This window comes from Amia ocellicauda, chromosome 9, assembly GCF_036373705.1.
Source record: "Amia ocellicauda isolate fAmiCal2 chromosome 9, fAmiCal2.hap1, whole genome shotgun sequence".
Classification (NCBI taxonomy): domain Eukaryota; kingdom Metazoa; phylum Chordata; class Actinopteri; order Amiiformes; family Amiidae; genus Amia; species Amia ocellicauda.
Window position 1 is genome coordinate 17,916,587 of NC_089858.1, and position 27,750 is coordinate 17,944,336.

At 43.3% G+C, this 27,750-nt stretch overlaps 1 protein-coding gene across 3 annotated transcripts; it reads left to right on the forward strand.

The window, feature by feature from the left end:
- edc4 (enhancer of mRNA decapping 4) lies at positions 1 to 27,488 on the forward strand. 3 transcript variants are annotated; one of them, XM_066713563.1, is made up of 29 exons: positions 1 to 398; positions 1,150 to 1,306; positions 1,934 to 2,045; positions 2,363 to 2,462; positions 2,957 to 3,143; positions 3,612 to 3,759; positions 4,045 to 4,149; positions 4,495 to 4,604; positions 4,891 to 4,974; positions 5,566 to 5,661; positions 6,175 to 6,274; positions 6,734 to 6,914; positions 7,063 to 7,129; positions 7,335 to 7,426; positions 7,947 to 8,143; positions 8,559 to 8,647; positions 8,938 to 9,091; positions 9,483 to 9,958; positions 10,071 to 10,172; positions 10,464 to 10,607; positions 12,029 to 12,062; positions 12,313 to 12,493; positions 14,754 to 14,909; positions 16,312 to 16,427; positions 19,677 to 19,842; positions 20,708 to 20,894; positions 21,207 to 21,426; positions 21,811 to 21,974; positions 23,214 to 27,488. In XM_066713563.1, the coding sequence occupies exons 1-29, from the start codon at positions 152 to 154 to the stop codon at positions 23,404 to 23,406; spliced, it is 4,365 nt and encodes a 1,454-aa protein (XP_066569660.1). In that variant the 5' UTR covers positions 1 to 151; the 3' UTR covers positions 23,407 to 27,488. The 3 variants fall into 3 exon arrangements, with proteins under 3 accessions (XP_066569660.1, XP_066569662.1, XP_066569661.1); XM_066713565.1 differs by having other exon boundaries at positions 1 to 236; XM_066713564.1 differs by lacking the exon at positions 10,464 to 10,607.
- The last annotated feature ends 262 nt before the right edge of the window (positions 27,489 to 27,750 follow it).

Here is a 27,750-nt window from a genome sequence, read left to right on the forward strand (position 1 = left end):
GTTCAGGGGCTGCAGCTTTTTTACGGCAAACCGAAAACGGGCCGAGTCTCGGAAAATAGCAGCGTGACGATAACATTAGTGAAGGAAACAAACACCAACAAATTGATTTTCTCCCCTTTAGCTGTCCAATATCCCCCCTTTTCCCTCCCTTATGGCTTCCAACTCCAGTATAGATATAGAAGGCGCGACCCAGCATCTTCGGGACATCTTGAAGCTGGATCGACCCGGGAATAGCGGTGAGTTACTGGGAAGGGGGAGCTGGGAGAGGCCGGGAAATGGTACTAGGCCGCAGACGATGGAGATGATGTTGGACAATCCCGGAGAAGATACCAAGGGTATATCGATGACGAGGAGAGCGATAAAAGACGAAACCGACAACTTCAGGGTCTTTCTAGCAAGTAAATACGTTTATTGAACTTCCATTTTTTTGGGGGGTCGGGCAAGTAATGTTTTATGTTCAAACGACAGAAGAAAAAGTGTAATTATAAAATAACAGGTGACATTTTCAAACTTTATGTGAAGCGTGCAATTGAAACTACAGCATTAAGGTTACATTTGTGAAGAGACAGCGACGAACACCAGTGTAGTTTGCGAAATATCCGCAATTGGTACATCTGTGTATCATCTCAGACGTTGTTCTGGCATCTTGAGTTTTGTTTTAAAAACGTGATTTCAACGTCAGGCCGATTCAAATGACAGGGTTCGAGCCGGTTTTTTGTGATTCGTAGTGAGATGTCAAACTGACATCGTCTCTCCTTCGACCAGCCCGGGGCCCCGAGTAATCACGACGCATTTGCTTAATTAAAATGAGGGGACCGGCCGAAAATTAGTGCAGCTTAGACCACATGGACACTATTATATAAAATAAAAAATAAACGCTGGTAAGAAGCCACTAAACTTGATCGCTGAATATGTTCACAAAGAATGCGCATGTTGTACAGGATTTGCCGCATAGACTTTGAAGTCCATCTTTATTTGAATGTATTTTGTTTAACGGGTATCGGCGTTTTGCATAGTGCTCGTTTAAGGGCAAGCGAGTCGTAATGCTGCATGCTCTGCACTGTATTGCTTTACTAGGCTCTGAAGCGCATGTGTACTGTGGAGCTCCCTGCGCCTTTCTGACAAAACGACCCCATTTATTTCCTCCAGACATCTCTGCCAGCGAAACCCCGAAGAAGCCGCCTTTCAACGGGGAGCTCAATGGCCTGTTCGGCGCCGACCTCATAGGCGCTGGAGACAGAGCTGCATTGGCCGAGTCCGCTCGTCATAATCCGGAGAGCATGAGCGCCCAGGACAGGCAGACCATGTAAGGGCTGCGAATGGCTTTCCAATGAGGCTGGGGTGGCATGTCTTACCTGTTCATCTGAGGAAGATGATGATAAACTCGAATGACGTTAGATGAAGATGTAACTACAAATAGACCTAAAAGTGAACCTCATGATCAGTTATTACTGTGGATGGAAGATACTGATGTGATGGGACTGTTCTGAGCTCAGATTGTGCTTTCTGCACTTAATTGAATGGGTTCGAGAGCAGTTTGCACCGGCCAGCTAACGGCCTGAGGCTAATGAATGACTAAATTGTGTGTGTGTGTAATATATAGAGAACTTGGTTGATTCACCGTTGTCATTTTTCCCCCCAAAAGTAATGTGCCCCTGTCTCTAAAACCCATTTACTATATGGTTACTCTTTGTGGAAAGGGAGGGGGAGGGGGGGAAGGCAATTTTTCAGAACATGTCAAAGATATCTAGGGCAGTTCCAAGCCTCGAACGCTCGACTATTCCCGTGGAGAGGTAGAAAGAAAGGAAGGGAGAGATGCTTAATGTTCTGCTACTGCTGCGATTTTACTTCAATTAGTACTGTCTTGCTGACTTGACATTTTTGCTGCCTTTTTCTCTCAAACAAAAAAAAAAAAATCACCAAAACGTCATAGCTGCCTCTCGGGAGACGACAGTTCCACCTGCATTGTCATATCCTCTGGAGATGTGGAGATAGTGGCGAGCCATGATTCCAGCATCAACAGCAAAGCCAGGGGTAGCAGTAAGGTAAACACTCTGGGGGGGTGTCATTCACAGCTGAAGGTCCTTGGGTTAAAGGTCCTTGTGCTGCATCTTTTGAAGGACATGTAAAAACAAGGGTTCTATTCTAGAGAGCGCTACTGCTCTAACTCACGCTGTTCTTTAAATAGAACCTCCCCTTACACACAGTGTTCCCACGTTTCTGGCCCGTAACACATTTGGTACTGATCTGTGGCACATTTGGTCTCAAATCCACATTAACAAAATGTTAAAGGACCAGCAGTAAGTGTTGTGTCTGTGCTTTTGTGTCTTCGTTAAAGCTTTCTTCTCTCACTGTCTTGCAGGTGAAAATCCAGCCTGTGGCCAAATATGACTGGGAGCATAAGTACTACTATGGCAACCTGATAGCAGTGTCCAATTCCTACCTTGCATATGCCATCAGGGGTGAGAAGCTACGGTTATTGCTTTCTGTTTTGTGAGGCTTTGGTCTCTGGTTGTAGTACAATATGTGCCCATCTAGAGGGCCTTGTTAGACTGTCTGTAAACTGATCTGCCACAGTTGAGAGCTTGGCATTGTTGCTTGGTTACTAGGTTTTGTATTTACCAAACAGAGATTTTACATGAGTGTTTTTGATATCTGCAAAATACTATATGATATCCAGGGACTGCGGTTACTCATTTCTACACACATTTTTATATAAAAAAAGAGCACTTTCTTTGCATATTTAAAACATACTGATGTGTTGCTCAAAGATGTACAATTCCATGGGTGGGACTCATTAACAGTTTTAAATGTTCGTGCGGGTGGGAAACATACACAAAAGTGTTCAAACAGGAAATCTGAAGTTGGCACTCTCTAGTCTATGCACCTTGTTCTCGGTGCTGTGTGAAGGTGTGTTGAAGTTTTTTTTTTTTTTTTTGTGTCTACCTGTGCACAGGTGCGAACAATAATGCCATGATCCGAGTGCTGAGCCTGGGCACAGCTGAGCGCACTCTGCTCAAGGGCTTCACAGGGGCCGTCACAGACCTGGCCTTCGCTCACCTCAACTCCAACCAGCTGGCCTGCCTGGACGAGGCCGGCAACCTCTTCGTGTGGCAGCTGGAAAACCAGAATGGAAAGATACAGTATCCTCCACTGACATCCCCTATAAGCAGCACAATTTTATAATTTATATATATTCTTTTTCACCTCGTTACCATAAACGTTTGTTAATAGTTGCCCTGCTTTTATTTTTAAGTATATTCTTTTATAAAAAAAATGTGGTTGGTTTGTTTGTAACTGTCTGTTTGCAGTTGGCATTGGCAATAACTGCCTATGGATTGATTAAGTGCTGCTTGTTTTTGTTTTTTTAATACTTTGTAATTTAACGTTCCTGTTGAGATCGTATGTGTTATCAGTTGCATGGTGCGTGTTTTTAACTACCAGTGATTGAGAGTGTGCTTCAGGTTACCCGCAAATATTTGCACAGGCAAGGCAGTAATTCGTGGTGCTCGTGGAACATCGTCTGGCCTGTAAAGGGCTGCGGGAATCCCTGCTTCTTTTTCATGAGATTTTTCACAGTGACTTAAGTTCTTCCTTAACCCGTATCCCAGAGATGAGATAATTGTCCATGTCCGACGGCCTGAAGGTACCCCTCTGAACGCCAACAGGAGGATAATCTGGTGTCCATTCATCCCGGAGGAGAACGAGGACAACGCAGAAGATGGGTGCCAGACCCTGGCTCTGCTCCATGAGGACCGGGTATGGCTGCTTTAAAATGTGTATGGGCTTTCGTCTGAGAAGTCCTCTGCAGGTCTTCTGTATTCAGTGACTGGAATATTAATCTGCCAAACAGATCAACCCACATGTTGCAAAGGAATAATTAGCATTTTTCAAAAATATTTTTGTAGCCTAGTAACTGGACCTAGTTACCATAACCTTTCTCCTTTGATCATAAGGTGGTGTGTGTGTGTGTTTATTTATTTAAAAAAATTAACCTTGAAAAGATTTTTGCTGACAGGCAAGGGCTCTTGATTCTCTCTCCAGGCAGAAGTGTGGGATCTGGAAATTCTCAGAGCCAACAACAGCAGCTGGCCAATGGAAGCTACTGACCTGCGGGAAGGCTTCATCACTGTTAAAGGACACTCTGCAGTAAGCAAACCAGCATCGACAGAATCACAGTTCTCCCTCCCTCCCTGTACGAGTTAATGAGAACCACTGAGGGTTGGCCAGTCATACTTCACATCTTTATAGAACTAATCAGATAGAAAATGTCATCCTGGATTTATCTTTTTATTGTAGTTTCCATGCTGATGGTTAACAATTGGTTATTCTTTATATATCATGGGCAATACAATCTATGTAGTAAAACCACTAATGTTTTCAAAGAATAATCTGTCACTCTTCATCTCGTCTTTAGTTGGGCTTCAGTTCATCTTTTTTTGTGTATCGTGATTTTTGTGCTCAAAGCTGAGTCCGGTCTGTTTTTCTCCGCAGCGTATTAGTGAAGGAGCTCTGTCTCCAGATGGCACAGTCCTGGCCACAGCCAGCCACGATGGATACATCAAGTTCTGGCAAATCTACATTGAAGGGCAGGATCAACCAAGGTATGCAAGCATTGCAATTCCATATTGTTTGTGCCAGATATTATTGTCCTTATTTTTATTGACCAAAACAAAAGCCATTTTAAGATCTGAAAGTATGTAGGATTTTTTGGAAATGGTTTTGGTTTCTGTTCCAGAAACCTATATCTGTAGCTTTCAACAGTGGTTTTTAGTGTAACTTTTTAAATACTCCTTTTTAATTAATTAAAAAATCTTTCTGCACATGGCAAGATGTGGTGTCATTTTGGGCAGCTATAGATATTAAATCGCTCTTCTGCTCTTTCGCCAGATGTCTTCATGAATGGAAACCCCACAATGGTAAACCCCTGTCCTGCCTGCTGTTTTGTGACAATCACAAAAAGCAAGACCCAGAGTAAGTAGCTGTGAGACTGGCGGCAGCTGTGTACTGCCTGCCCACCATGTTATAGGGGCTATTCTGTGGTTGTAATAGCTCTCTAAAAAAGTTACATGAAACCACTTAGAGATTTTTGTTTGTGAGTATAAATAGCAACTATGAATTATTGCCATGTGTTCAGTGGCATTTCCTGTTTTTTTTTTTCCCCCTTATGCATTATTTTGTTATCCGAATGATATAGCATATAAAGGTCTTGTCTCAACGGGCTGTTTCTTTAATTGTGTGAATCAGTGTGTGTGGAATGGCACCCAGTACCTCAGTGTTTAACTGAGCTGCTCTAGTTGATTGTAACAATACAGTAATGGACATTAAGTGACATAAGCAGTAAGCAACAGTGTATTAAAGGAAAGATGAGATCAGTTAATGTGATTAAATAATGTAGCGCTTATGAACTCAAGTTTGTGTAATGCCACAATTGATAGTTCTACAAAGGAAAAACATTATGATGGGTCACGTTTATCTACATTAACCAAAAAGCAAACCATTAAACACTTTAAAAAGAAATGCATTGAAACTGTATTTCTGAAGTGTGGTGTTCATCTCTTCCAGAGTTCCCTTCTGGAGGTTCCTGGTGACGGGAGCGGATCAGAACCGGGAGCTGAAGATGTGGTGCACTGTGTCCTGGACCTGCCTGCAGACTGTCAGGTCAGCATGCTGCTGACGCCTGTTGGTGCGGAGGGTGGTGCTGCTTAGGGCTAAACAATATAGGGGCAGAGGTGTGAGTGCATGGTTGGTTCCAGTTTCCTCAAGCACTCTTATCCATTGGCACACAGAGAGATGACAGAAGGTGACTGAAATATTTCAGTTGAAGAGAGGATTGTTTTAGTTAAAGACCATTTATATTCTGCAGTGTACTAGTTCAAACCAGGGTACCTACTTGCCCAGAACTGCAACTGGAAATTTTCAACCCAAGAAAGTGATGAAACTAGAAAAAAAAGTCATAAGATTTTACTGTGCATTGAGATAGCTAGCAAAAGGTGTTCATATTTCCTAATAACAAGACTGGGGCTGAGCAGTTGATTATTCTAGATGTTGACATAACTGTGTTCTACAGTCCTGGAGGTGAGGTCAATGTAGTTTCCTATTGGTGCATTGTGGGAACTCTACAGCACGTCCCCACTGAGAGGCTTTAGCAATGTGCTCATCCTTCTGTTTCAGGTTTTCTCCAGACCCTTTTAACTCCAGCATCCTGCCCAGTCTGAAGGCCAGCCTGGATCTTTCTGCCGAGTACCTGATACTCACTGATGTCCAAAGAAAAGTAAGGGAAGTTTGTTGTCTTTACCAAGATCTTGAATGTGCCATATAGTGAACTGACAGGAGAATGTAGAATCTCCACCCTCTGACCTCAGGTTTGTTGTTGGCATCAGAGACCAGTCCAGAATGACCCTATGCAGGTGGATAGTATTTTATTAAAACAATCTATTAAAACAATCTGTTGGTAGAAGATTAGTTTTTCTCATAGCTTTAATTACAGTGCTCCCAGAATCTTTCATTTGTGTGTATTTTCATCTTTTGGGCTACATGCGTTGGCACATTCACAGATGCCTGGATACATTTATTCAAGTTACCCAGACCCTGCCTCGGGGGGGGAAAGGCAATCTGGGCGCTGTATTTCCAAGCCCTTTTAAAAGCCATGTGCTGTACAGTGTCCCCTGGTGGAGGACATGCTGTCCCTGTACAGAGTGTAGCTTGCCTGAGTGTGCACGTCCGCCTGCAGGTGCTGTACGTGATGGAGCTGCTGCAGGACCAGGACAAGGGCCGGGCCAGCTTCATCGCCGTCTCAGAGTTCTTGCTCACCCACCCCGTACTCAGCTTCGGCATCCAGGACGTCAGCCGCAGCCGCCTGCGCCACACTGAAGTGCTCCCCCCTGAGGAAGAGAGCGAGTCCATGACCACGGGTAGGCAGGGATGTTGATCTGGTGGGGTATTGGGTGTGTCTGCAGGGCCAGTGCTAGGGTAATGGACACCCTCGGGGATCTCTTTCTCTCTCATAGTGCAGTTTATAAACAAATGCAAGTATAGCTGTGACACTTGTCTTCATTGCAGAAGGAAGCCAGGGGCCTGTGGATTCCAGAGCAGGAGTCCAGATCAAGCTGTACTGCGTCCACACAAAGTGAGTAGTGCGATCCACGCGCTTAAGATCAGCAGTGATCTAGGGAGGTGAGGCCCTGCCTTGAGACAGGATTGCCCAGCTGAGATTTATTCATTTTAAAGATTTTGCATGATTTGTACCCTTTTTATGAGATTTGTTCTATAATGAAAACATAAAAGGGGAAAAAAGACCTTCATTTTTAAATGGCCCCTCTTGTTTCTGCCAGGTCTCTGCAGGATGTGCAGATTTGGTTCCAGCCTCATCACAGCCCGTGCAGCTCTTTGTTTCTACCTCATTCCAGTTCACGTGAGGACTTCAGTGAGTTTTTTTTTTTTTTTTTTAAGAATATATCTTCAATCCTGTTATGCCAAATCCTGTTTGTTGTTTTTCTCCCGGGAGCACAGAGATACTTCGTTGTTCTCTGCAGACCACGCGTCTTCTCCTAATGGCCCTGTGCCAGTGTGCTTGCTTATGTATGGCCCTGCCCTGTGTTAGTCTCCTTAAATTAGATTTTTGGGGCGGGAGTGGGGGTTGATCCTGTAACCTGCATAGGCTTTTCGTTTGGGTTGTAATGGGCAGCGTCACGGTTTTAAGTCGCAGGAAGCAGGAATTTTTGTCATTCCTTGGAGAATATTCAGCGTCGGGTCACACTTTGTTTGTCATTTATAGCGTGACTTGATGTCTAATCCATTAGTTTATTTGGTTAATTTGAACTTAGTTTCTACCAGGAAGCCTAGAGAACACCCTAAAAGACTTTCGTGGTAGTAGTTATAGTTGTAGTGAATGCTATGGGGGAGATTGCAGAGTCTGAGTGGTCACCCAGTCGCTTGTCTTGCAGACTTTCCCGACCACCTGACGGACGTGAGCATCGAGGGCCTGGGCTCAGACAAGGACTCTGCCCGAGGCTCGCAGCACGACCTGCGCCGCCTCTCAGACCTGTCCACCTCCGCCACCTACCTGTCGCCTTCCAACGACGTCAAACCGAAACTCATGACTCCCGACGCCTTCATGACTCCCAGTGCTTTGGCGCAGCAGGTAATATCTATGCATTGGCATGGTAGTCGCTTTTGTTTGGTTTGTTATTCAGATTAGTTTGTCAGTCTTGGCTGTGCAGTACACTTGGGGGTCCTAATGTGGGAGGCAACTTTGAGACTATAGGAGCCATCGCCTCTGCTCTACTGAATGGCGAGCGCATGCATTCATACTTTTTGGTGCTGTACCAAAAACTCAAGCACAACTCCACCTAACTAGACTAGTGCTTGAGTTTTTGGTACAGCACCAAAAAGTATGAATGCATGCGCTCGCCATTCAGTAGAGCAGAGGTGATGGCTCCTATAGTCTCAAAGTTGCCTCCCACATTAGGACCCCTGAGTGTACTGCAGGGAAAGTTTATTTGAGGATTAATGGAAGGATTTCTTACCGTTTCATTCTTTTCCTTCCTGTTGAGCAGATCTCTGCTTCCCCTGGCAGCAGTGCCAGTACCCTGACCACCGTGACTGCAATGAGCAGCAGCTCTGTCAGCGAGGCCGTAGTGTCCAGGTAGGTCTGTTTTGAACTCTGAAAATGTTGTACTACATTAATGGGTGGTAAGAAAAGTCGCTTCCTGAAGTTGCCAGATGTGCAAAGAAACTGAGCCTTCATATTGAATACTTATGCTTCTTCAACCTCGTGATTTGCCTCAGATAAAGCCCTATGCAAAACAATAGAATACAAACTTTATACTGTATTCTGCAGGAAGAAAGTCAGTTTCTATATATTCATGATCCTGTTTTTGTATACTGTGACATGGCCCGAAGCTGGACAGACATGACACGCTTGTATTCTTTCAGGAGCGCTGAAGAATTAACACAGAGCCCCAAGATCTCCCTGGAGACCAGCATGGCTCTGAGCTCGAGCAGCTCCAGCAGCGGCCTTCCAGCCAGCCCTCGAAACAGCTCCATCCTCATCCCTGGGCTTACTGACCAGCTGCCAGCCTCTATACAGGTCATACACCTCTACCAATCACCAGCCACGTCCTAGTGGCTATCCAGACTAGTGAGCAGTAAGAGCAAGTGAGATTTGTTAAAAGGAAGCAGTGATTTCATCCTGGATGGTGTGGTGGGGGTGCGTTTTACAGCAGCTTTCTTGAAAGCCTCGGAACAGCAGCACTTTCTGACCTAATATTATTGTGGTTATTATATTATTTATTAGCAGATGCTCTTATCCAGGGTGACTTCAAATTGTTAAAATGTATCGCAATATTGAATATATAAATGGACTTTTTTGAGTAGTTTAAGAAGGTCAGAGCAATTATGAAACTTTGATTTTTGTTTTTTCCATTGTTGTTGTTGTTGTTGTTGTTGTTGCTCACCTCTCCCTCCTCTTCCTCCTGCAGGTCACTCCCTCTCCAAACCCCCCACTGTCTCTGGACCTGCAGGCCATCGAGCCCCTCCTGGTGCCACAGGCATCGCCCACCCGCGAGCGCTCCCCCGATGTGATCTCCTCTGCCTCCACGGCCATGTCCCAGGACATCCCAGAGATCGCCTCGGAGACGCTGCAGCGGGGGCTAGGCACTGTGGGCGTGCTGGCAGCAGAGGGCCGGGAGCCGACGATGCACTCTGATAGCATGGCCTCGGCAGCCTCCGCACTGCACCTGCTCTCCCCGTGCAACCGGCACAATTCGGAGCATGGCCACCACTCCCTGGAGAGCGGCCCGGCCGAGGGCGAGCGTCTCAGCAGCACGCCCTCACTGCTGGAGGCTGCCCTGTCACAGGAGAGTGCGGCTGCTGCGGCAGCAGACAGCAGCGTCGGCCAGCCCTGGCCGGCAGCCCCCGACATCACCCGGGAGACCAGGAACAGCATCGTCGACTGGTGAGCTGCGCGCTTTGCCAGCTTAATGTGTGTCCGTGCCATTTTTACCAGCAAGCAGGATTTTCTTCAAGAAACAATACTTTTGTTTACCATAATTCCTCCTCCTTTTCAGTTCTAGAGAAGACCTGAAGGAGAAGCACAAGACCTCCCCATTCCACAGACACCCATATCACCTCCCCCAGCACGACAGCCAGGATGCCAGCGCAGAGCAGAGGTAAGACCCACCCCAGGAGGGGAGGCAAAGAAAAGGGTGGGGGTCGGGGAGGTAGAGAGAACCGGGAACTTGTCACAATTCAATGTGGTTGTGTTGACATGCTGGTTACGTCTAGTTAGTTTTAATAAGTTTTATGTTTAGACCAGGTAAACTCTAAAATAGTAATCTAGCCGTACGACCTTAAAAGAAGTCATGACTTTTAATTAAAATTGAATTCTTACCAGCGTGTAAACAAAGCCATTGCTCCCTTGTCTTAAAGCCCTGCTCTTGTTTTCGTTGCTTAATTTGCAGTGATCACGATGATGAAGTTGCGAGCCTCGCCTCTTCCTCAGGAAACTATGGTTCCAAAGCCTCCCACAGGTTACCTGTAAAAGACTGGAAAGTCTCTCCAAGGGGTTCCCCGAAATTAAAGAGAAAGACTAAAAAAGATGAGGGGTAGGTGCAGCCCACTCGCACTGCTTTGGGGGCTGTGTACCGATGCCTTAAAATCGGTACCTACCCATCTGTTTCCGATCTTTATTTGAGCATGTTTGAAGCCCATGTGACAAACGTCTCTTATTTCTGCATGTGGGAGCCGTCAAGTGCAAGTGCTTAACTGTACTGCCCTCTGAAATAGCAGAGGAAGTCAATGCTAGAAGCTGCTGGATGCAAGGTTTGCATGGTTACCACTGCTGTGTAAACTGTTCAGTCTGCAGTGGCAGTAGCACAGCATTGATGATTGAAGAGGGTGAGGTTTTTATTTTTTAATATATTTATTTTGATACTTCCTCACATCCCTTACTGCCCCAGCCAGGCAAAATTGTTATATTTTTTAATCGGTGAACGTTGCGATCTACCTGAGCTGCTCCAGATTTAAGAATTTCTCTGCCCTGTGGATAATTAGTGATTGTGAAAGCCAGTGACTTGCCACATGTATATACCGTAAAACTTCCAATACTCGCTGGGTCTCAAATAGCAGCTGGTCTAAAATAGTTGCCAGGTTTATTTGCATAATAATGTAAACAAAAGCCGGTTAGGCATCTTACGTTTTCATTAAATATATATACCGTATATTCATTTAAAAAACCCTATCACGTGTGTTTTTATTAATTTCTCACTTTAATATATAGCTGTATATTTGTATTGCTGTTAATTGCAGTGATTTGAATGAACTGTCGACTGTGATAAACAATGCTTTAATGAAGTATAATGTTGATGGTTTGGTTTAAAGCGTATTTGCACAGTTTTGTTGAACTGCTTTTTGTTTATTTAGCGAGAGTTCAAAGTATATCGAATCTTAGACTGCTAACAGAATTACCGGTATCTTGTTTTCAATCCAGTGTATAGTTCACCTTCCATTGAATGTGATTTGTTTGCATCTTTAGAAAACAAATTATTAAATAATAAGTAAAATAAAAATTATAATAAAAGCCTGTCCTATTAGCCTTCTTCTACAATGAAACAATGTTTCCAGGCTCTTCTTACTGTGCATGAGTCCTCGATGTCTTTTTATTTATGAATGTGTCCTTCAATCGCCGGTCTCCAATTGACGCCGGGGCTTCTTGCAGTTATTTGGAATAAATGCCAGCGGCGTTTAATTGAAGTTTTACGGTATTTTTGTTAATTGTTCTGTTATAAGCTTGCAATCATCATTACCTTTCACAGCAGCCTCTTGGCAAGCAGTATCGTATAAAGCACCTGTACACCAGCGTGTGGTTTCCTTGCGATCATTTTCCGTTTCTCTGCTAAGCTTCCAAACGGTACTTTTGCAATGCATGTGTGGACTGCGTCAGGATGTAGAGGTTTCCCTGTGATGGTTTGTAATGACTTGGCCCTGCTGTGCATGCTACTCAATGAGATGTTTGTTTATTCTGCAGGGATGCCTCCCAGTCCAGGCAGGTGGATCATCCGGTAAGCCTGTTCTTCTCGTATGAAATGCCCCCCCCCCCCCCACGATCAACCCCCTTTGTAAACTCGATCCTCTATGATGGATCCTGTAGCACAGTGGTAAAGAGTACTGGCTTTTGAATACATTTATAGTTCACATTATTGCTAGTTGGGTTCAAACACTTCATGTCTTATCCAATGATGTAGGTGTCTGGTGTGGAGCACAGCAGTTTCCTGTATTGATTTTTGATCTGTCCTGTGTCTGTGTGCTCAGATGCACCCTGAGCTGCAGGAGGAGCTGCTGTTGCTGCTGCGCAGCCAGCAGAGGGAGATCTCCGAACTGCGGCAGAGCCAGCTGGAGCTAATCCAGAGACTCACCAGCCACATGGACGGCATTCAGAGCTCCATCATGGGCCACGTGGAGAGAGTCATGGTCACCCAGCAGGAGCAGGACCGTATCCTTGCTGTCGCAACCTTACTGAGGGCACCTCTCACCTTTTGTGTGTGGATGTACACTCACCTAAAGGATTATTAGGAACACCATACTAATACTGTGTTTGACCCCTTTCGCCTTCAGAACTGCCTTAATTCTACGTGGCATTGATTCAACAAGGTGCTGAAAGCATTCTTTAGAAATGTTGGCCCATATTGATAGGATAGCATCTTGCAGTTGATGGAGATTTGTGGGATGCACATCCAGGGCACGAAGCTCCCGTTCCACCACATCCCAAAGATGCTCTATTGGGTTGAGATCTGGTGACTGTGGGGGCCAGTTTAGTACAGTGAACTCATTGTCATGTTCAAGAAACCAATTTGAAATGATTCGACCTTTGTGACATGGTGCATTATCCTGCTGGAAGTAGCCATCAGAGGATGGGTACATGGTGGTCATAAAGGGATGGACATGGTCAGAAACAATGCTCAGGTAGGCCGTGGCATTTAAACGATGCCCAATTGGCACTAAGGGGCCTAAAGTGTGCCAGGAAAACATCCCCCACACCATTACACCACCACCACCACCAGCCTGCACAGTGGTAACAAGGCATGATGGATCCATGTTCTCATTCTGTTTACGCCAAATTCTGACTCTACCATCTGAATGTCTCAACAGAAATCGAGACTCATCAGACCAGGCAACATTTTTCCAGTCTTCAACTGTCCAATTTTGGTGAGCTTGTGCAAATTGTAGCCTCTTTTTCCTATTTGTAGTGGAGATGAGTGGTACCCGGTGGGGTCTTCTGCTGTTGTAGCCCATCCGCCTCAAGGTCGTACGTGTTGTGGCTTCACAAGTGCTTTGCTGCATACCTCGGTTGTAACGAGTGGTTATTTCAGTCAAAGTTGCTCTTCTATCAGCTTGAATCAGTCGGCCCATTCTCCTCTGACCTCGAGCATCAACAAGGCATTTTCGCCCACAGGACTGCTGCATACTGGATGTTTTTCCCTTTTCACACCATTCTTTGTAAACCCTAGAAATGGTTGTGCGTGAAAATCCCAGTAACTGAGCAGATTGTGAAATACTCAGACCGGCCCGTCTTGCACCAACAACCATGCCACGCTCAAAATTGCTTAAATCACCTTTCTTTCCCATTCAGACGTTCAGGAGATTGTCTTGACCAGGACCACACCCCTAAATGCATTGAAGCAACTGTCATGTGATTGGTTGGTTAGATAATTGCATTAATGAGAAATTGAACAGGTGTTCCTAATAATCCTTTAGGTGAGTGTATATATATTCTTTCTGCCTCTTTCTCTTCCTTCCACAATGTGCTGTACAGTGCTAGAGTCTTAGCTGCCAGTCTTTAAGAGAGCAGGAAAGGTTGAATTGCCACTTGATGATCAGGATATGTTCCTTTCCAGCGTACAGAGCTTCCAAGGTTGACTTCCTGTTCTGTTAAGTAAAATATTTTCTATAGGGCATCTTTTTTCAATTTGTATAGTGCTCTGTGGCTACCTTGAGAAGGACACTATACTAAATTTTAAAAAGGATTTATAAACCAATCCTGTGAGTCAGACGGATGGAGAGAGCATTTGATTTATTATAAATACATTAATCAAGTCCCTTGAACTAGTACAAAGAAATAGAATCTATGTTCATGTGCCAGTCCCACCCTGTTTTAAAACCATACCCTTTAAATGGGACAGGAAGTCAACCTGTGGATGTTTTGATCACTGGGAACAGTTGTATCACATGCTGGGTTAAAATCTCTCCTGAGATTAAAATCCTGATGGTGGTGATGCAGTTTCAGACATGAGGGAGGAAGATGAAATGTCTGAAGATGCAGCTTTCTGTCCGCTCTGGAGTCTGCTGCTGTTCCAATCTGGATTTGTGTTGACGGTCCAAAATCGCTTATGCAATCATACATGTAATGCATTGACCATGATTTCATATTTCGGGTCAGAGAGCTTTTTTTTTTAGTTTTTGCTTGTGCAGAGATGTACAGTATTTTTTTAGGTATTTGAACTGTAAGCTGTACTTCACTATACTGGTGTCTGGCACTTTCATTAATATAATTTGGCTGGTTGCTGTCGATTTATAAGTCACCCATGCCAGTCATACAGGAAACGGCACTTGCATTCGCTTATCCTTTTTTTAGCACATCCACTTGCGAGACTAATCCTGTGCCTCTGAGCATCGGTCAGTAAGAGCAGTCAGTCAACAGAGATGTGGGGGGGGGTGGCTGTGTCTGTGTATTCCTTGACCCTTGCTGTCTCCAGAGCGGAGAATGGACCGCATGGTAGCCGAGGGGCATGACCGCAACCGGCAACTGCAGGAGCACCTGTCCCAGCAGCTTACCCAGTCCCTCAGCAACACCCTGTCCAACCGGATGGACAAGATTGTCCGCGATGAGATGAAGAAGACCATCCCCCAGAGTGAGTTTCACAGAAGGAAGTCTGTCCATTTCTAGCCCCAGCCGCGTTCCTGTAATTCCAAGGTTTTACTATGCGTTTAATATATATAAAAAAAAATTGGACTATTGTCCTTACTTTTTTTTTTTATCATAGATAATCTTCAACAAAAGAGAGGATTTATAGATCTTGCATACAAACATCTACATAAACCTTTAAAATCTTCTGTTGAATTTCTTAGCCAAGTACTTTTGTTTTTACTCTCCCTACCTTTTTAGATCATAGATAATCTTAAAGAGGATTTGTAGATCTTGCACACAAATATACTTAAACCTTTCAAATAAAATCTGTTGAATTTTGTAGCAGCTTAAGAAAAGAGAATAAATGTAAAGAAATACAATTCTTTAAACTTGTTCCTTTGAGAGAAAGGTCTCTAACTGGCATTTGTGAATTACCTCTGTACATTTATTTATCGGTTTAGTTTTTATATCGGATCATCTTTCTAAACCGCTACGCCAGGGGGAAACGAGCAGCACGCTAGTCAAGGGTGGGCCTGTCCTGAAAGTGTGGGTTCTTGCAGGGTTTATAGGTACACTATGATTAGCAACTGATGTATACCTGGGATAAACACATGATTTGTTGTCATAATCTCATAATCACTGCAGTTGTGTAATGAAGTCCTGAGTTGGCATGAAAACCAAAAGCCTCACGAGGGCTCGAATCCCCAACCCTCGTGCTGGACATTTTTCACATTGCAGCCACCCCCTCCCTCTGCCAGCACGAGCAGCATGTGTTCAGTGACGCAGTCCGTGCTACACAACGTCATTGGGCTTTACTGGGCTTTAACTCTCTGCATCAGTTGTGGAAATCTGTTTTGTATTTAGATTTGTTTTGTGTGCGTGTGTGGTGGTGGGGGTTTGTATTAACTTCAGCCTCATTGTATTATGCTTTTGTTTTCTAAATATCTGCTTCCTTATAACTTTAGTTGCTTGATCTGAACCATCTTAATATACTTCACCCCCCACCAATCTATATTAATGTTTCATCAACTATCCATTTATTTTTGTCTACTTTCTACTCCTCATACTGAGTTGCCTGCCTTTAGAAATGTATTGCAGTTGTCTCCTCTTCACATCGCACTATTTGGGTTTCCTCAGAGCTGTTTCCAATTGATCTTTCAGTTTTGTAACTCTTATTATCCCTATGACACTATAAAGACAGGAGATGTTTCAATGTGAGTGAGGACGCTACCCTCTTGCTGGTGTATCCACAGTCTGAGTGCCAGTTGAGCCAGTCTGTAGGGAAAACCCAATGTTATAGTTGGCCTGTGTGTGTGCGCGCGTACACAACAAAAGCATGAGGCCATTGACCATAGCTGATCTGGAGCTTGTGCATGAAGTATTAATGTCTGTCTGTGTTTGTGCAGCTGTGACCAAGGTCCTGGAGCCAGTCACTGGGCAGCTGAGCAACACCATAGCTGCCAAGCTGACTGCAGTGGAGGGCACACTGAAGGAGAACGTCACTAAGATTGTGAAGTCCAAGGTAAGGTCTTCACAGATGGAGTGCATTGATTTACCTTCTCCAGTCTAAACGGTCTGTGTCCAGTTGCATAAAACAACTTAAGTGAATTTCCCCCTTAGTTTTCATTTTAACTGGTACTTGAGTTAAATTCCTTAAGTGGAAGTTAAGGGATCCTACTTAAGTTGATCACATAAGTGAATATACTTAAGTATTTCCCTTAAGGTAGTTAATGATTGCAAAAAACAACTTGAGGGTAATTTTCATTAAAAAACAAAAAAAACAAACTTAAGCATCCCTTAAAGCCTGTTTATGATGGCCGCATTTCTACACATACAAAATGAAGGTGAAGCCGTGCTTCACACAAGGGTTTTCAGAGATAGAGAGAATCTTTTGTATACCCTGGATGGTGATCTGAAAACTAAATGAGGAACGATTACTGGACAGACGTTTAACAGACATTCAATAATCTGCGATGCTGGAATCGGATATAGAAGCACAAACTAGATTTAATTGTAATTGAAGAAGCGCTTAATGAAGTTTGTCGGGAGTTTCCCTTCAATAATTCAGACTGAGAATAATGTACGTTGGTAGGAAGAAGTTTATTCACACAAGCAGCTTGGGGAAAGATCTCAGTGTAGTTTTCCTCCAAAGATGGCACATTTATACAGACCAGACAGGAGAGAAAGATAATAGGCCCACATGTCTGTCCCAGGATGAGTGCAAGTTCGGTTTCTGCCTGACAACTGCTCAGGAAGACCCATATATGGTCAAACCATGGCATACATAACGTTTAATATAAGGGGGGTTTGTATCATGTATCAAGCCCAAATTACTGGTGAAAACTGGTTCTTATCAGACTGTTCTTCTAGGTATCAGGGTTGAACTATAGCACAGTGAGACAGTGACCTTGTTTACACAGACACGCAGGGAAAGAAATGCAGTTCTTCAGTAATCTATTCAAAATAACGCATTTGAAAACTTGTGCAGGATTTGCTTTTAATTGTAAATGTGTGAATATGGCAGTACAGCACGTGTGTGTGTAGGACAGGGAAGAAGGTATTTCAACTTCTTCTAAATATGTAGACTGAGAGACATGAGTTAGCACCTATATAGCCCCATTTAAAATGCAAGTTTTAAATATTAACATAAAAAGTATCAAGTAGTTATATAACCATTTCTTCTGTATTTCCAATACAATATTTAAAAAGTAGGTTGAAAAACTATAAGTTTTATGTTTTGTATACAGTTTCTTAACTTCATATAACTTTTAAGACCATTTACAAAATGTTGATACATTAAACTTTTCTAGTTCTCAAACATTTTACATTTCAGTAGTCTTCTGCACAGGGATGTTTTATTAGTTTAATTACAGCCTCCGTTATTTCATCCCACAGTTTTAGTGACTGCTATCACCTGAGGATTAAATCTAGCCATCAACATTAGGGATGCTCCAATCGATCGGCCGCTGATTGGTTTCGGCTGATTGCCATCTGAAGTGACTCGATCGGTGGTCGCTCCAGTGGCCGATCAAAACAACAGTTTTTTTTTTTTTGATGACACAAAAGACACGAGCCAAATATACTAGCCTACAATAACAGTTTGTAAGGTATATGCTAAAGACATTGCTCGTGGGGGGTCGACAGCAAAAAATTTCAACACGACAGACCTTATTCGCCACCTGAGAACAAAGCACCAGAAAGAGTATGCAGAGTACGAAAAGCTGGCAAGTGCTAAGACTGCTGCGACTAGCAAGCCGGCTCTTGCCCAATCAACAATAACGGTAGCAATGTAAAAGTCAAACCTTACAGTATGGACAGTAAGAGAGCAAAAGACATTACAAACAAAATATTGCCCCGATTCCACTGGCGGACGCGTCCGGCCCTGGACGCTTAAACGGGTGTTTCCACTGGCGGACGCGTCCGGACGCATCCGTGTTTTGGGGCCGGTTAACTTGCTTACTTAACACCCTGATCAATAAAGATGTTGCTGCAATGAGTTTTACCACTGATATTTGGAGCTCCAGTGTGTCCCCTATGTCCATGCTAAGTCTAACGGTGCAGTGGATAAATGAAAACTTTGAAATGAAGCAAGCGGTTCTCCACTCGCAAGAGTTTCTAGGGTCGCACACAGCAGATGCTTTGGTTGCTACATACTGTGTGTTGAATGTGTGATGAAGAGGCCTTCTATGCCATGATATGTAGCCCTATAGGGAAAGTTTAGTGTAGACCTACACGTTTGATAAATCTTCATTGATTAGCCTACATGTTGTAACCTTGCCCAATATTGCTTATGTTCTTTGTGGGCTGATGTCTTTGCTATTTTTATTTGAATTTAATATTTCTGTTATAGGCTACCTTTAATTTTAATTACAACTGTTGGTTTAATGTGTAATTAAGAGGCCTTATATGCCATGAAATGTAGCCTTATGTGGACCTTTGTTTTATTAGTAAAAATCTTGCAACAAGTAATAATTTTAAATTAAAAGTCATAAACCGACTGCATTTAATTTATCAATACAAATTTTAAAAAATGACGCCTGTGGTCTACTGTTCAAAATAAGGTAGTACTAACATTATGCATAGCACATAACTGGTTACAAAGGAGCTTAGTGTAGAACAAAAGTTTGCAGAACAAAAAAACAGTATTGGCATTGGTATTATCCAGTTCTAATGACAGAAAATCGGTGATCGGTATCGGCTGTAAAAAGCCTGATCGGAGCATCCCTAATCTACATATTTTTCAGTTTACTGTATTTGTCACTGTATTTTTCTTCTTCAGACCAGTTGAGGTTTCGTCTTTTGAAATTTTCTTGATCAATGTTTTATAAAACAATTGATGCATTGCAAAGTTTCTATGGTAACCGGCCCGCAGTGAAGGAAAAGATTAATCGCAAGTGAGAAGGGATTTTCATAACCTAAGATGTATACTTAAGGTGGTTTGTGCAACACTCTTAATGCATCCCCTTAGGTAAGGGGGGGAATGTCCTTAAGTGAACAACTTAAGGGAATTACTTATTGTTTTATACCACTGGCCACATATTTTCAAAAGGTCTACCCACCCTTAGGAGTAGGTCCATGAACAGAGCACTTATAACAAACAACTCCTCAAGCCGTTGACTGTGAGAGTGGGGAAACTAACTCAAAGATGACTGTGTACTCTTGCTCTAAGGATTATCCTGCGTTGGGTGTCGCTGTGTTCTCCTGCTGTAGAAGTTTGTGGTTTGTGTGCTGCGGTCTAAAGCCAGTGTCCTGTGCTTCCTCGTCTGTGTAGAACACTACGGATGCCATTGGCAGGGCAGCGGCGGAGGCTCTGCAAGGTCCCATCCAGGCTGCCTACAAGGAGGCCTTCCAGAGCATCGTGCTGCCTGTGTTTGAGAAGGGCTGCCAGTCCATGTTCCAGCAGATCAATGACAGCTTCAAGCAGGGAACGCACGAATGTGAGTCTGAAGCACCATTCACATGGTGTTGCTTTTGTTGTTGTGCCTTGTCTCTGTTCTAGATTAAATTGTGTATTAACCCTTTGCAGTCCAATTACTTTGCAGCTGTCAGACTGCTCAGATCCAATGTAATTTTGTGAAGAAAATAACATTTCAGATCATGTGTTGTTCAAGTTGAAATTACTTCACTTTTTTTGCTAATAACAATGCACAAAGCAGTATTATTCCAAAGGACACCCTCAAATTTGAAAATAGTGCTAACATTTTGAAAAAACTATTCCGGGCGCAAATGAATAAAAAATGGTTAAAAAAAAAAAGTTTTCTTGGCAATAAATTAATTTGAGAACTTTAGAAAAGCTACCAAACTTTATACAGCACTTCACATACCTCTAACAAAGATAACAAGCCAAAAAAATTAAAAAGTTGTACATCAATATTTATATCCTATTTACATGTGGTGAGGTTTGAAAACAAGAGATGTAAAATGTGAATAACAATTTACTTCAGTCTGCTTATTCTAACATCTGTAATATCTGCATTTTTTTCTATCACTTCCTGACTACACACTCTGGTAGAGGGGGGGCTTACCCCATACATTTCAAGTGTTTTCCAACTTACCGTGATGTCTCAAAGGCTGCTGAAGGCTGTGCTCAGCTTTTTCTGGGAGAGAATAATCTTTTTCTATGCAAAAGACGCGTTTAAAGAGATGTCGGACTCTGTCCGACACAGGATTGCAACTGCATTTTTACAATGTTGGATCCAGTCCGACATAGGACCGCAAAGGGTTAATAGTGACTGTCTGTCTTGCTCTGCCTTTCACTATCCTTCTTTCCATCTATAACTCTTCTATGTTTTCACCACACAGATATCCAGCAGCTTGAGAGCCATCTGAAGAACAAGAAGATGCGGGAGCAGGATGCCCGGGACCCTCTAGTGGGCCAACTGCAGCAGATGACCGACTCGTTCCAGAGCTCCACCGACCAGCTGGCGTCCAGTGTGACAGCCAGTGTACGCTCAGAGGTGCAGCAGCAGCTCCACATGATCGTGGGAAAGTGAGTCTCTGGGAGATGTAAAAAAAAAAAAAAAAAAAAAAGTCTTGGTGTATTTAAAAAATAAGTCTTAAGCTAACTGCATGCCATTATCCTAATGGTTGTGACAACTGTCAGTTGCCCGTGATACCAATCTGAATTTGACAAATGACAGACAGATGTTTCTAAAATGTACCTACTGCAGAAATACCTGCAAAAGCCCCAGTTCCTGTCCCTTGCCCTGTCTTGAAGTGGGTTTTCTTGGGCTTGTGCTATAGCTGCCCAGGTTTACTGGATGGAAGTGTGCTAATTGGGTACTGTGTCCCCTCTGTCCAGTCTGCAGGAGTCCATCCTGGCGCAGGTGCAGCGTGTCGTGAAGGGTGAGGTGGGCATGGCCATGAAGGAGCAGCAGGCGGTGGTAACGTCCAGCATCATGCAGGCCATGCGGTCAGCCGCTGGGACGCCCATCCCCACCGCGCACCTTGACTACCAGGCCCAGCAGGCCAATGTGCTGCAGCTGCTGCAGCAGGGACAGCTCAACCAGGCCTTCCAGCAGGTGGGTCCCACCAACCCTCCACACACACACACACACACACACACACACACACACACACACACACACACAGGGGCAATGTTTCCACCTGTAGCAGTGATGTAGGTACTGGCTAAAGCTCTCTTTGACAGTCTGTCACATGCACTCAATAGAGGTCTAGACAATGAAACCTGGTCTATTTTATTTACCAATGAAATTTACTCTCCAACCTCTTCGTACGTATTTGTTTAATGTTGCTCATTGGTAGCACTTTGAGATCTCTCATGCGTGCCACAGTATGGATTGCAGTGGAAAAAGAGGCTTCTGCTTTTCGTCCAGCATCTTCACTAAATGTGTGCCAATTATTTTTTATTTAATTGTAATGCCTCCTAACCTTTGCTGTCCCAGGCGCTGTCTGCTGCGGATCTCAACCTGGTCCTGTACGTGTGTGAGACGGTGGACTCGCAGCAGGTCTTTGGGCAGGCACCCTGTCCCCTCATCCAGCCTGTGCTGCTGTCGCTCATCCAGCAGCTCTCCACCAACCTGGCCACCAGGAGCGAGCTTAAGATCAGGTGCGATGATGCGGCCGCTGTAGTGAACCCGGGGCAGCGTAGCCCCCTGGGAAGGGTGGCTGGTGCTCAGAGCTGGGGCCATGGGGGAGTTATGTAGCTTCAAGTGGGCTAATTGTATATTGGTATGAATGGATATCTTTTTCAGGAAAATGCTCAGCAAAGGCTAAACTGTGGAATCCACCCCACCACAAATTAAAAATTCTCACAGAAATAAGCATGCTGTTGGGAAGGTCTGTTATCTGAACATGATCCATATTTGCACAGCACTTGTGTGTGAAGTACACCAGCATGAAGATTTGAGATGGCATTTACAGAATTAAAAGGTTAATAGCTCTTTTAAGCTGACATTATAATTCTGGTGGTTATTAAATGTATGGGATTGGTCTACAGATGAGAAACTGGAATTATCTGCTAATGCACAGTGCAGTACCATCTGGTGTGCGAGGGCCGAAATACACGCAGGCCTTGAGGGGTGGGCAAGGGTTATTTGAGTATTTTGTCATCTACTCCGGTTTGGCAGGGTAGGATGGAGAGGCACTGGAATGTTTTACCTTTTTAATCGGATCAGCTGGAGACTGTGAAGCCACTGCCGCACGTTTGTGCATTTGCCCCTAGGATGCCACGCGCTTCCTAAAGCCTAGATGGATCAAACTCGCTCTCTGTTGCGTTGGTGTTCGCAGTGGCGTGATCGGCCAGCCTTGACCAGGCTGCCCGTAGAGAGTTTGGATTTGCCGTACCTGGAGATGAGGGAGGCTCCTGCTGCGCACACTGGCTGAGTGATGCCATGCAAGGATCACAGGCTTTTCCCTGGGAGATTCAAAGATTCTCAATGTACTGATCTGGCCAAGGGGGCTAGTGCATGCTTATTGGAGCTGCTCTATTTATCTATGTACTACAAGCATCATGTTAAGAATTTGGGCAATAACAAAGCAGTTTCTTTTTATTAGTTTTAATCAGTGTTATTGATTTTGATTTTTAGTTATTATTGGAACTTTTTACACCCATTCACAGGACAGCTGCTTACCTGCTGTCCTCCTTGTTCATAACATGAGCAGGAGTAGTTGTGGCAGCGGCATCCTTACTAGGCATTCCAGCACTGAAAACTGGGAAGACATACTGTGTGTATGTATATGTATGTGTGTGTATATATATATAAAAACAATGAGAGCAGAGAGATAGAGCTAGTTCAAGTGCTACTGTGTGGGACTGGGGACTGACACTGTGTTGTGTATCTGGCAGCTACCTGGAGGATGCGGTGATGAACCTGGACCACAGCGACCCTGTGACCCGAGACCACATGAGCTCCGTGCTGGCGCAGGTCCGGCAGAAGCTGTTCCAGTTCCTGCAGCTGGACCCCCACAGCCCTCTGAGCAAGAGAGCGCGCCGCCTCATGATGATGCTGCAGGGCCTGGTTAACCATAGCATGAGCTAAAGACCCCTGGGGCTGCCTGCCTGCCTGCCTCCTGTATGATCGCTCTTCATGCAAAGAAAATTAGCAAGCCCTGCTAACACACTTTTTACTCACAAAGAGGCAATTTCCCCCCCCCCCCCTCGGGAGTCAGGAGGAGCAGAATTGTTTTTATGATACTCTCTCTGGTAGTACTGAGGAGAAGAGATGGACATACCTTTTGTCTTTTTTTTTTTTTTGGCTTCCTTGTGAGAAAAACGACAAAAGACAACCAAAACGCGGAAAACCTAGTTGTTTTAGAACATTTCCTTTATACCTTGGACACAGGGTATTCTTTTGGATTTCTTGCAGCAGTTTATGATGGTGGGGGGTCTGCTTCTAATCGCTGATGATTCAAAAAGACTGTAGTAATTAAGATGAAGAGCATTTTCTCTGTTTAAAGTGTTTTTTCTTTCTCTGAATCCCCCTTTTTCTGTTCTCTCTTGCAAAAAGTCAAAACAATCTCCAATCCAAACCATAATCCTCATGTAGGAACAATGAATCTGCTCGCTTCAGGCTCCTGTGTCACCTGTTAAACTGTCCCCTTTACACCAATGATAACGTCTAGAAGTACCTAAGGAAGCGACGCCTGTTGCACCAAGAGTTGTTTACCCAGAGTTGTTTGTGCTGAGCTCTGGGAACTGTCCCTTTGAACTACCTATTCTCCTTCTGTCAGCATTTAATATTACTTGGTTTTTCCAAAATAGACATTAGCTTCAGTTGCCATCCATTAGTTTATTTTTAGTTTTCTTATGATGTGTAAATGTACAGGAAAAAATATTTTCTGTAGAAATGCCACCACTGATCACAAAGTGTATCTTAATACTGCAGTGTGGTCATTATACTGTCATTTAATAATCCTGACTTCGTGTTTTTTGAGGGACTCTGCTCATCAAAATGGTGGCTTTGTGTTCTATGGGGACGATTGCTGATGGAAGGGGGTCTAGTGTGATAGGAGCCCATTTATTTTTGTTTTATAATTGTATTTTTCAAGCAGTGTAAAAAAAAAAAAAAAAAGTCACAAGTAAAATAACTGCTGTTTAGTTACATTTATATCCATTTTCTTTTTTTTTTACACTGGATTTTCATGATCAGTTTTAATCACATCACTTGGTTTTCCAAAGCAAAAACAGAGCAAAAATAAGTTTGTTAAATTGGACCATAGAACTGGGTTGGACCAGCTCAAGTGCACTGTTCTATATTGCTTTTTACATCTGCAGTACAGACTGTTGTCTCTAGAGTGCAGCACTATGTGGAATGTGCCATCGCTACTCACCTTCCAAACCCCTCTGCAAATAAATAACCATTACAACATCTACCACTTACATCCTGTTCAGCATTTTGTAAGTTTTTGTAGGCTTGCATACTGTTTGTACTCTTCTGTGACTGCAATATGGGTGCACAGTTGCCCATTTGAAAGCCCATACTGTTTGGCATTGATGCTTTTGCACTCGTACATGGTACAGACAGACCAGTGTGTGTCTATTTGTGTGCTTACATGCAGGATCCTGAAGTTTTGCAGTTGGAAATCTTTGTGAATAATGTGGCTTTTTTTTCCAAAACTGTTTTTAATAGAAGTAATTACCCTGTTCTATTCTGGAATACGATACTTACACTGGAACAGTTTTTTTTCAGGGCAGCATCTGGACATTGCATCTAATTTTGTATAGTTCAAAGTTTGACTAAGTGCAGAATTTATTTTGTGTAAAATTACCTAAGGAATGGGCTAGTGTTCAATAACCATGAATCTGAAAGTAACAAATGGGGTAATATCCAAGGCTGCCTAGAGTTATAATGCATTAGCCTGCTCTCCGATGGTAACATTTTCTAAAAAACAAAACTAAAAACTTTCCTCTTGGTAAGTGCCTTAAGCAATGCGATTTGCGGTTTTCAATCTAATTGGAAAATATCAATGAAAAAAATCATCCAACTTACAAAAGATAGTCCATTTGACTAAAGTTGTACAACTGAGTGACAGAAAGCTCCAGTGAGAGCAGGGTAAGGGCTGTGGTTTTGAGGAGGCAAGTTTTGAGTTCAGACTGTTACACTCCCCAGCCGGCTGGGGTCGGACAGGGCCATGTGCACTCAAAATTTGACGGCCTGCAGGGCTCTGGGGTTCCCACGGGACGGTTACTGGTGTTGCTGTCACAGGTTTGCCTCTTGTAAAGTAAGATGACCAAACTCGGAGGAAAAAAAAAAATTCTATTTATCTGTCCTGAAGAGACTTGCCATCTGAAGCTGAGTAATTGTTCTGCTTGAAGCACCTCACTGGCCTTCAGGCCCCTGTGAGGAGGAGGAGGAGGAGGTGGATGAAGTGTTTGTATATATTTTTATATATATATACACACACACACACACACACACACATACAAATAATGACTTGTTTCCAGTAGAAACCCACAGCAGGCCATGTACACAGGCCACTTCCACACAGGTGGATTTAGCAGCTTCTCTGCACCGGCTCATTAGTATCTCATTGCATAAAGAGATTTAAATGGTCAGTACAATCCATGCTCTCGAGCTGGATACTCACACCTCCCAGACAGGAGTGCTATTCATAGTGTCTGCATTTAAACAATTGAAACATTCTCATGCATTGTTGTGTGTGTGTGTGGGGGGGTGCTAAAAAGAAAAATGTCCCTGAAATGTAAAGGGTTTTTTGCCTCTGTATTTTCAATTTTGTTTATATATCTATACGTATTACGCAGTAGGTTTTCCTTTCAAACAATTGATGTTTGTGTTTTCTCTGCCAAGGCACTGAGCTCACTATCGCCTAGGGCAAATTATGTGGGTGAACTGGTTAGAAATCCCAACTGCAAAAGCCAGCCTTCAGCAACCCAGCGTCATCCCGTAGGCAACCTCCGTCTCTGTGCTGAAGCCAGCCTTTCAATAAAAGGTGGATATCCATTGCCCTCTCTGCCCGAAATACAATTACAGCTGCATATCAAAAATTGGAAACCTACACATACACAAAAACATTGTGATATTTCTGGTGTGTGCGCCTTCTGACGTGCAAATCGTCCCTCGGATCACCAATTCTAAAAGTGTGTTTAAGCCATAATTAGAAACGGTGCCTGTCTGTCATACTTTATGCACCTCAGTCTCCAGTGTTGTACAAAGGTCTGAAACGGTGGCCCGTCATACATACCACCATGAGTTTTAATGTAGGCCAGCACAGCCTTTGTTAGGGTCACTTCTTTACTGTTGTTGAAAAGGAGATGCTTAAAACACCCACCTGACCCTGGTTTGTTGATGTACATATGTTTTGTTTGTTTTACTGTAACAGTATTTTTCCAAGCAGTGACTAAACCTTTTAGATGGCTGCTGTGTCTTGGTTAACTGGTCAAGTGACGTTAAAGCTTGCTGTGACTTTTACATGCTAGTTGGCCTTGCATAGTTAAAACCAAGGGGATGATTTTTCACCAGATCACATCTTTGCATCGCTTTCAGACTTTGTAGCATAACTTCAAGAAGTCTGAACATAGCAGCGGTCTCTTCCCTTTGTAATGTACAAAATAAGAAAGGTACTAGTATTTTTACAGCAAAACCATTATTTGGCATTACAAACTAGAATCGTTGCTGGCTTATTGATGTCATATATATTTTGACCACGGTCACATAGCATTCCGTCTAAAAATACATAATCTGAGAATATTAAAGCTGGAATGATTGATCGACTGCAAATGATCTGGTGGCAAAAACTAAATGCATATAGCACAGGTTGTAATATAGGTCTGAAATGAAAAATTGGTAACCATTTGCTTAAACTTCCCTCTAGGTGTTAGATGCAGATCAGGGTTAAGCATAAAATTACTATAATAGAATGAAAGAGCATTGCACATCTAAATATGGTGTGTGTGTGTGTGTGTATATACACCAAGTTAAAATGAGCAGTTATTGATTTGTTTCATGTAAGATCATTTGTTGTTTTCCATCGCTTTTGGAAATGGTTTTATGTTCATTGTTTGATCTTGGACTATTCTGTTGTATATTTTACAAGTGTTTATTTTACCCTAGGCTTGACATTTTTTGGATAAAATTGTTCAATAAAGTACTGTTTTCAGGTATTCATTTTGATTGATTTTGTGTCCCTGATTCAAGTATCGGTACTATTTACACACCCAACCTCATTACTACGAAACGGATATAATAACATGAAAGTGAGGAGAAAGCAAAGCTCTCCAAGTATGTTTTAAAAAGCCCGTTTCATGTTGCATCTATTGTTTTTGCAGTCATGTTTTATCGACTGTAGGTTTGCTGATGAATACAGTTCTGGGCTGACAGGAGACCTGGATTATTCGGCTGCCTCTATCTTTTGAAAGCCTGGGT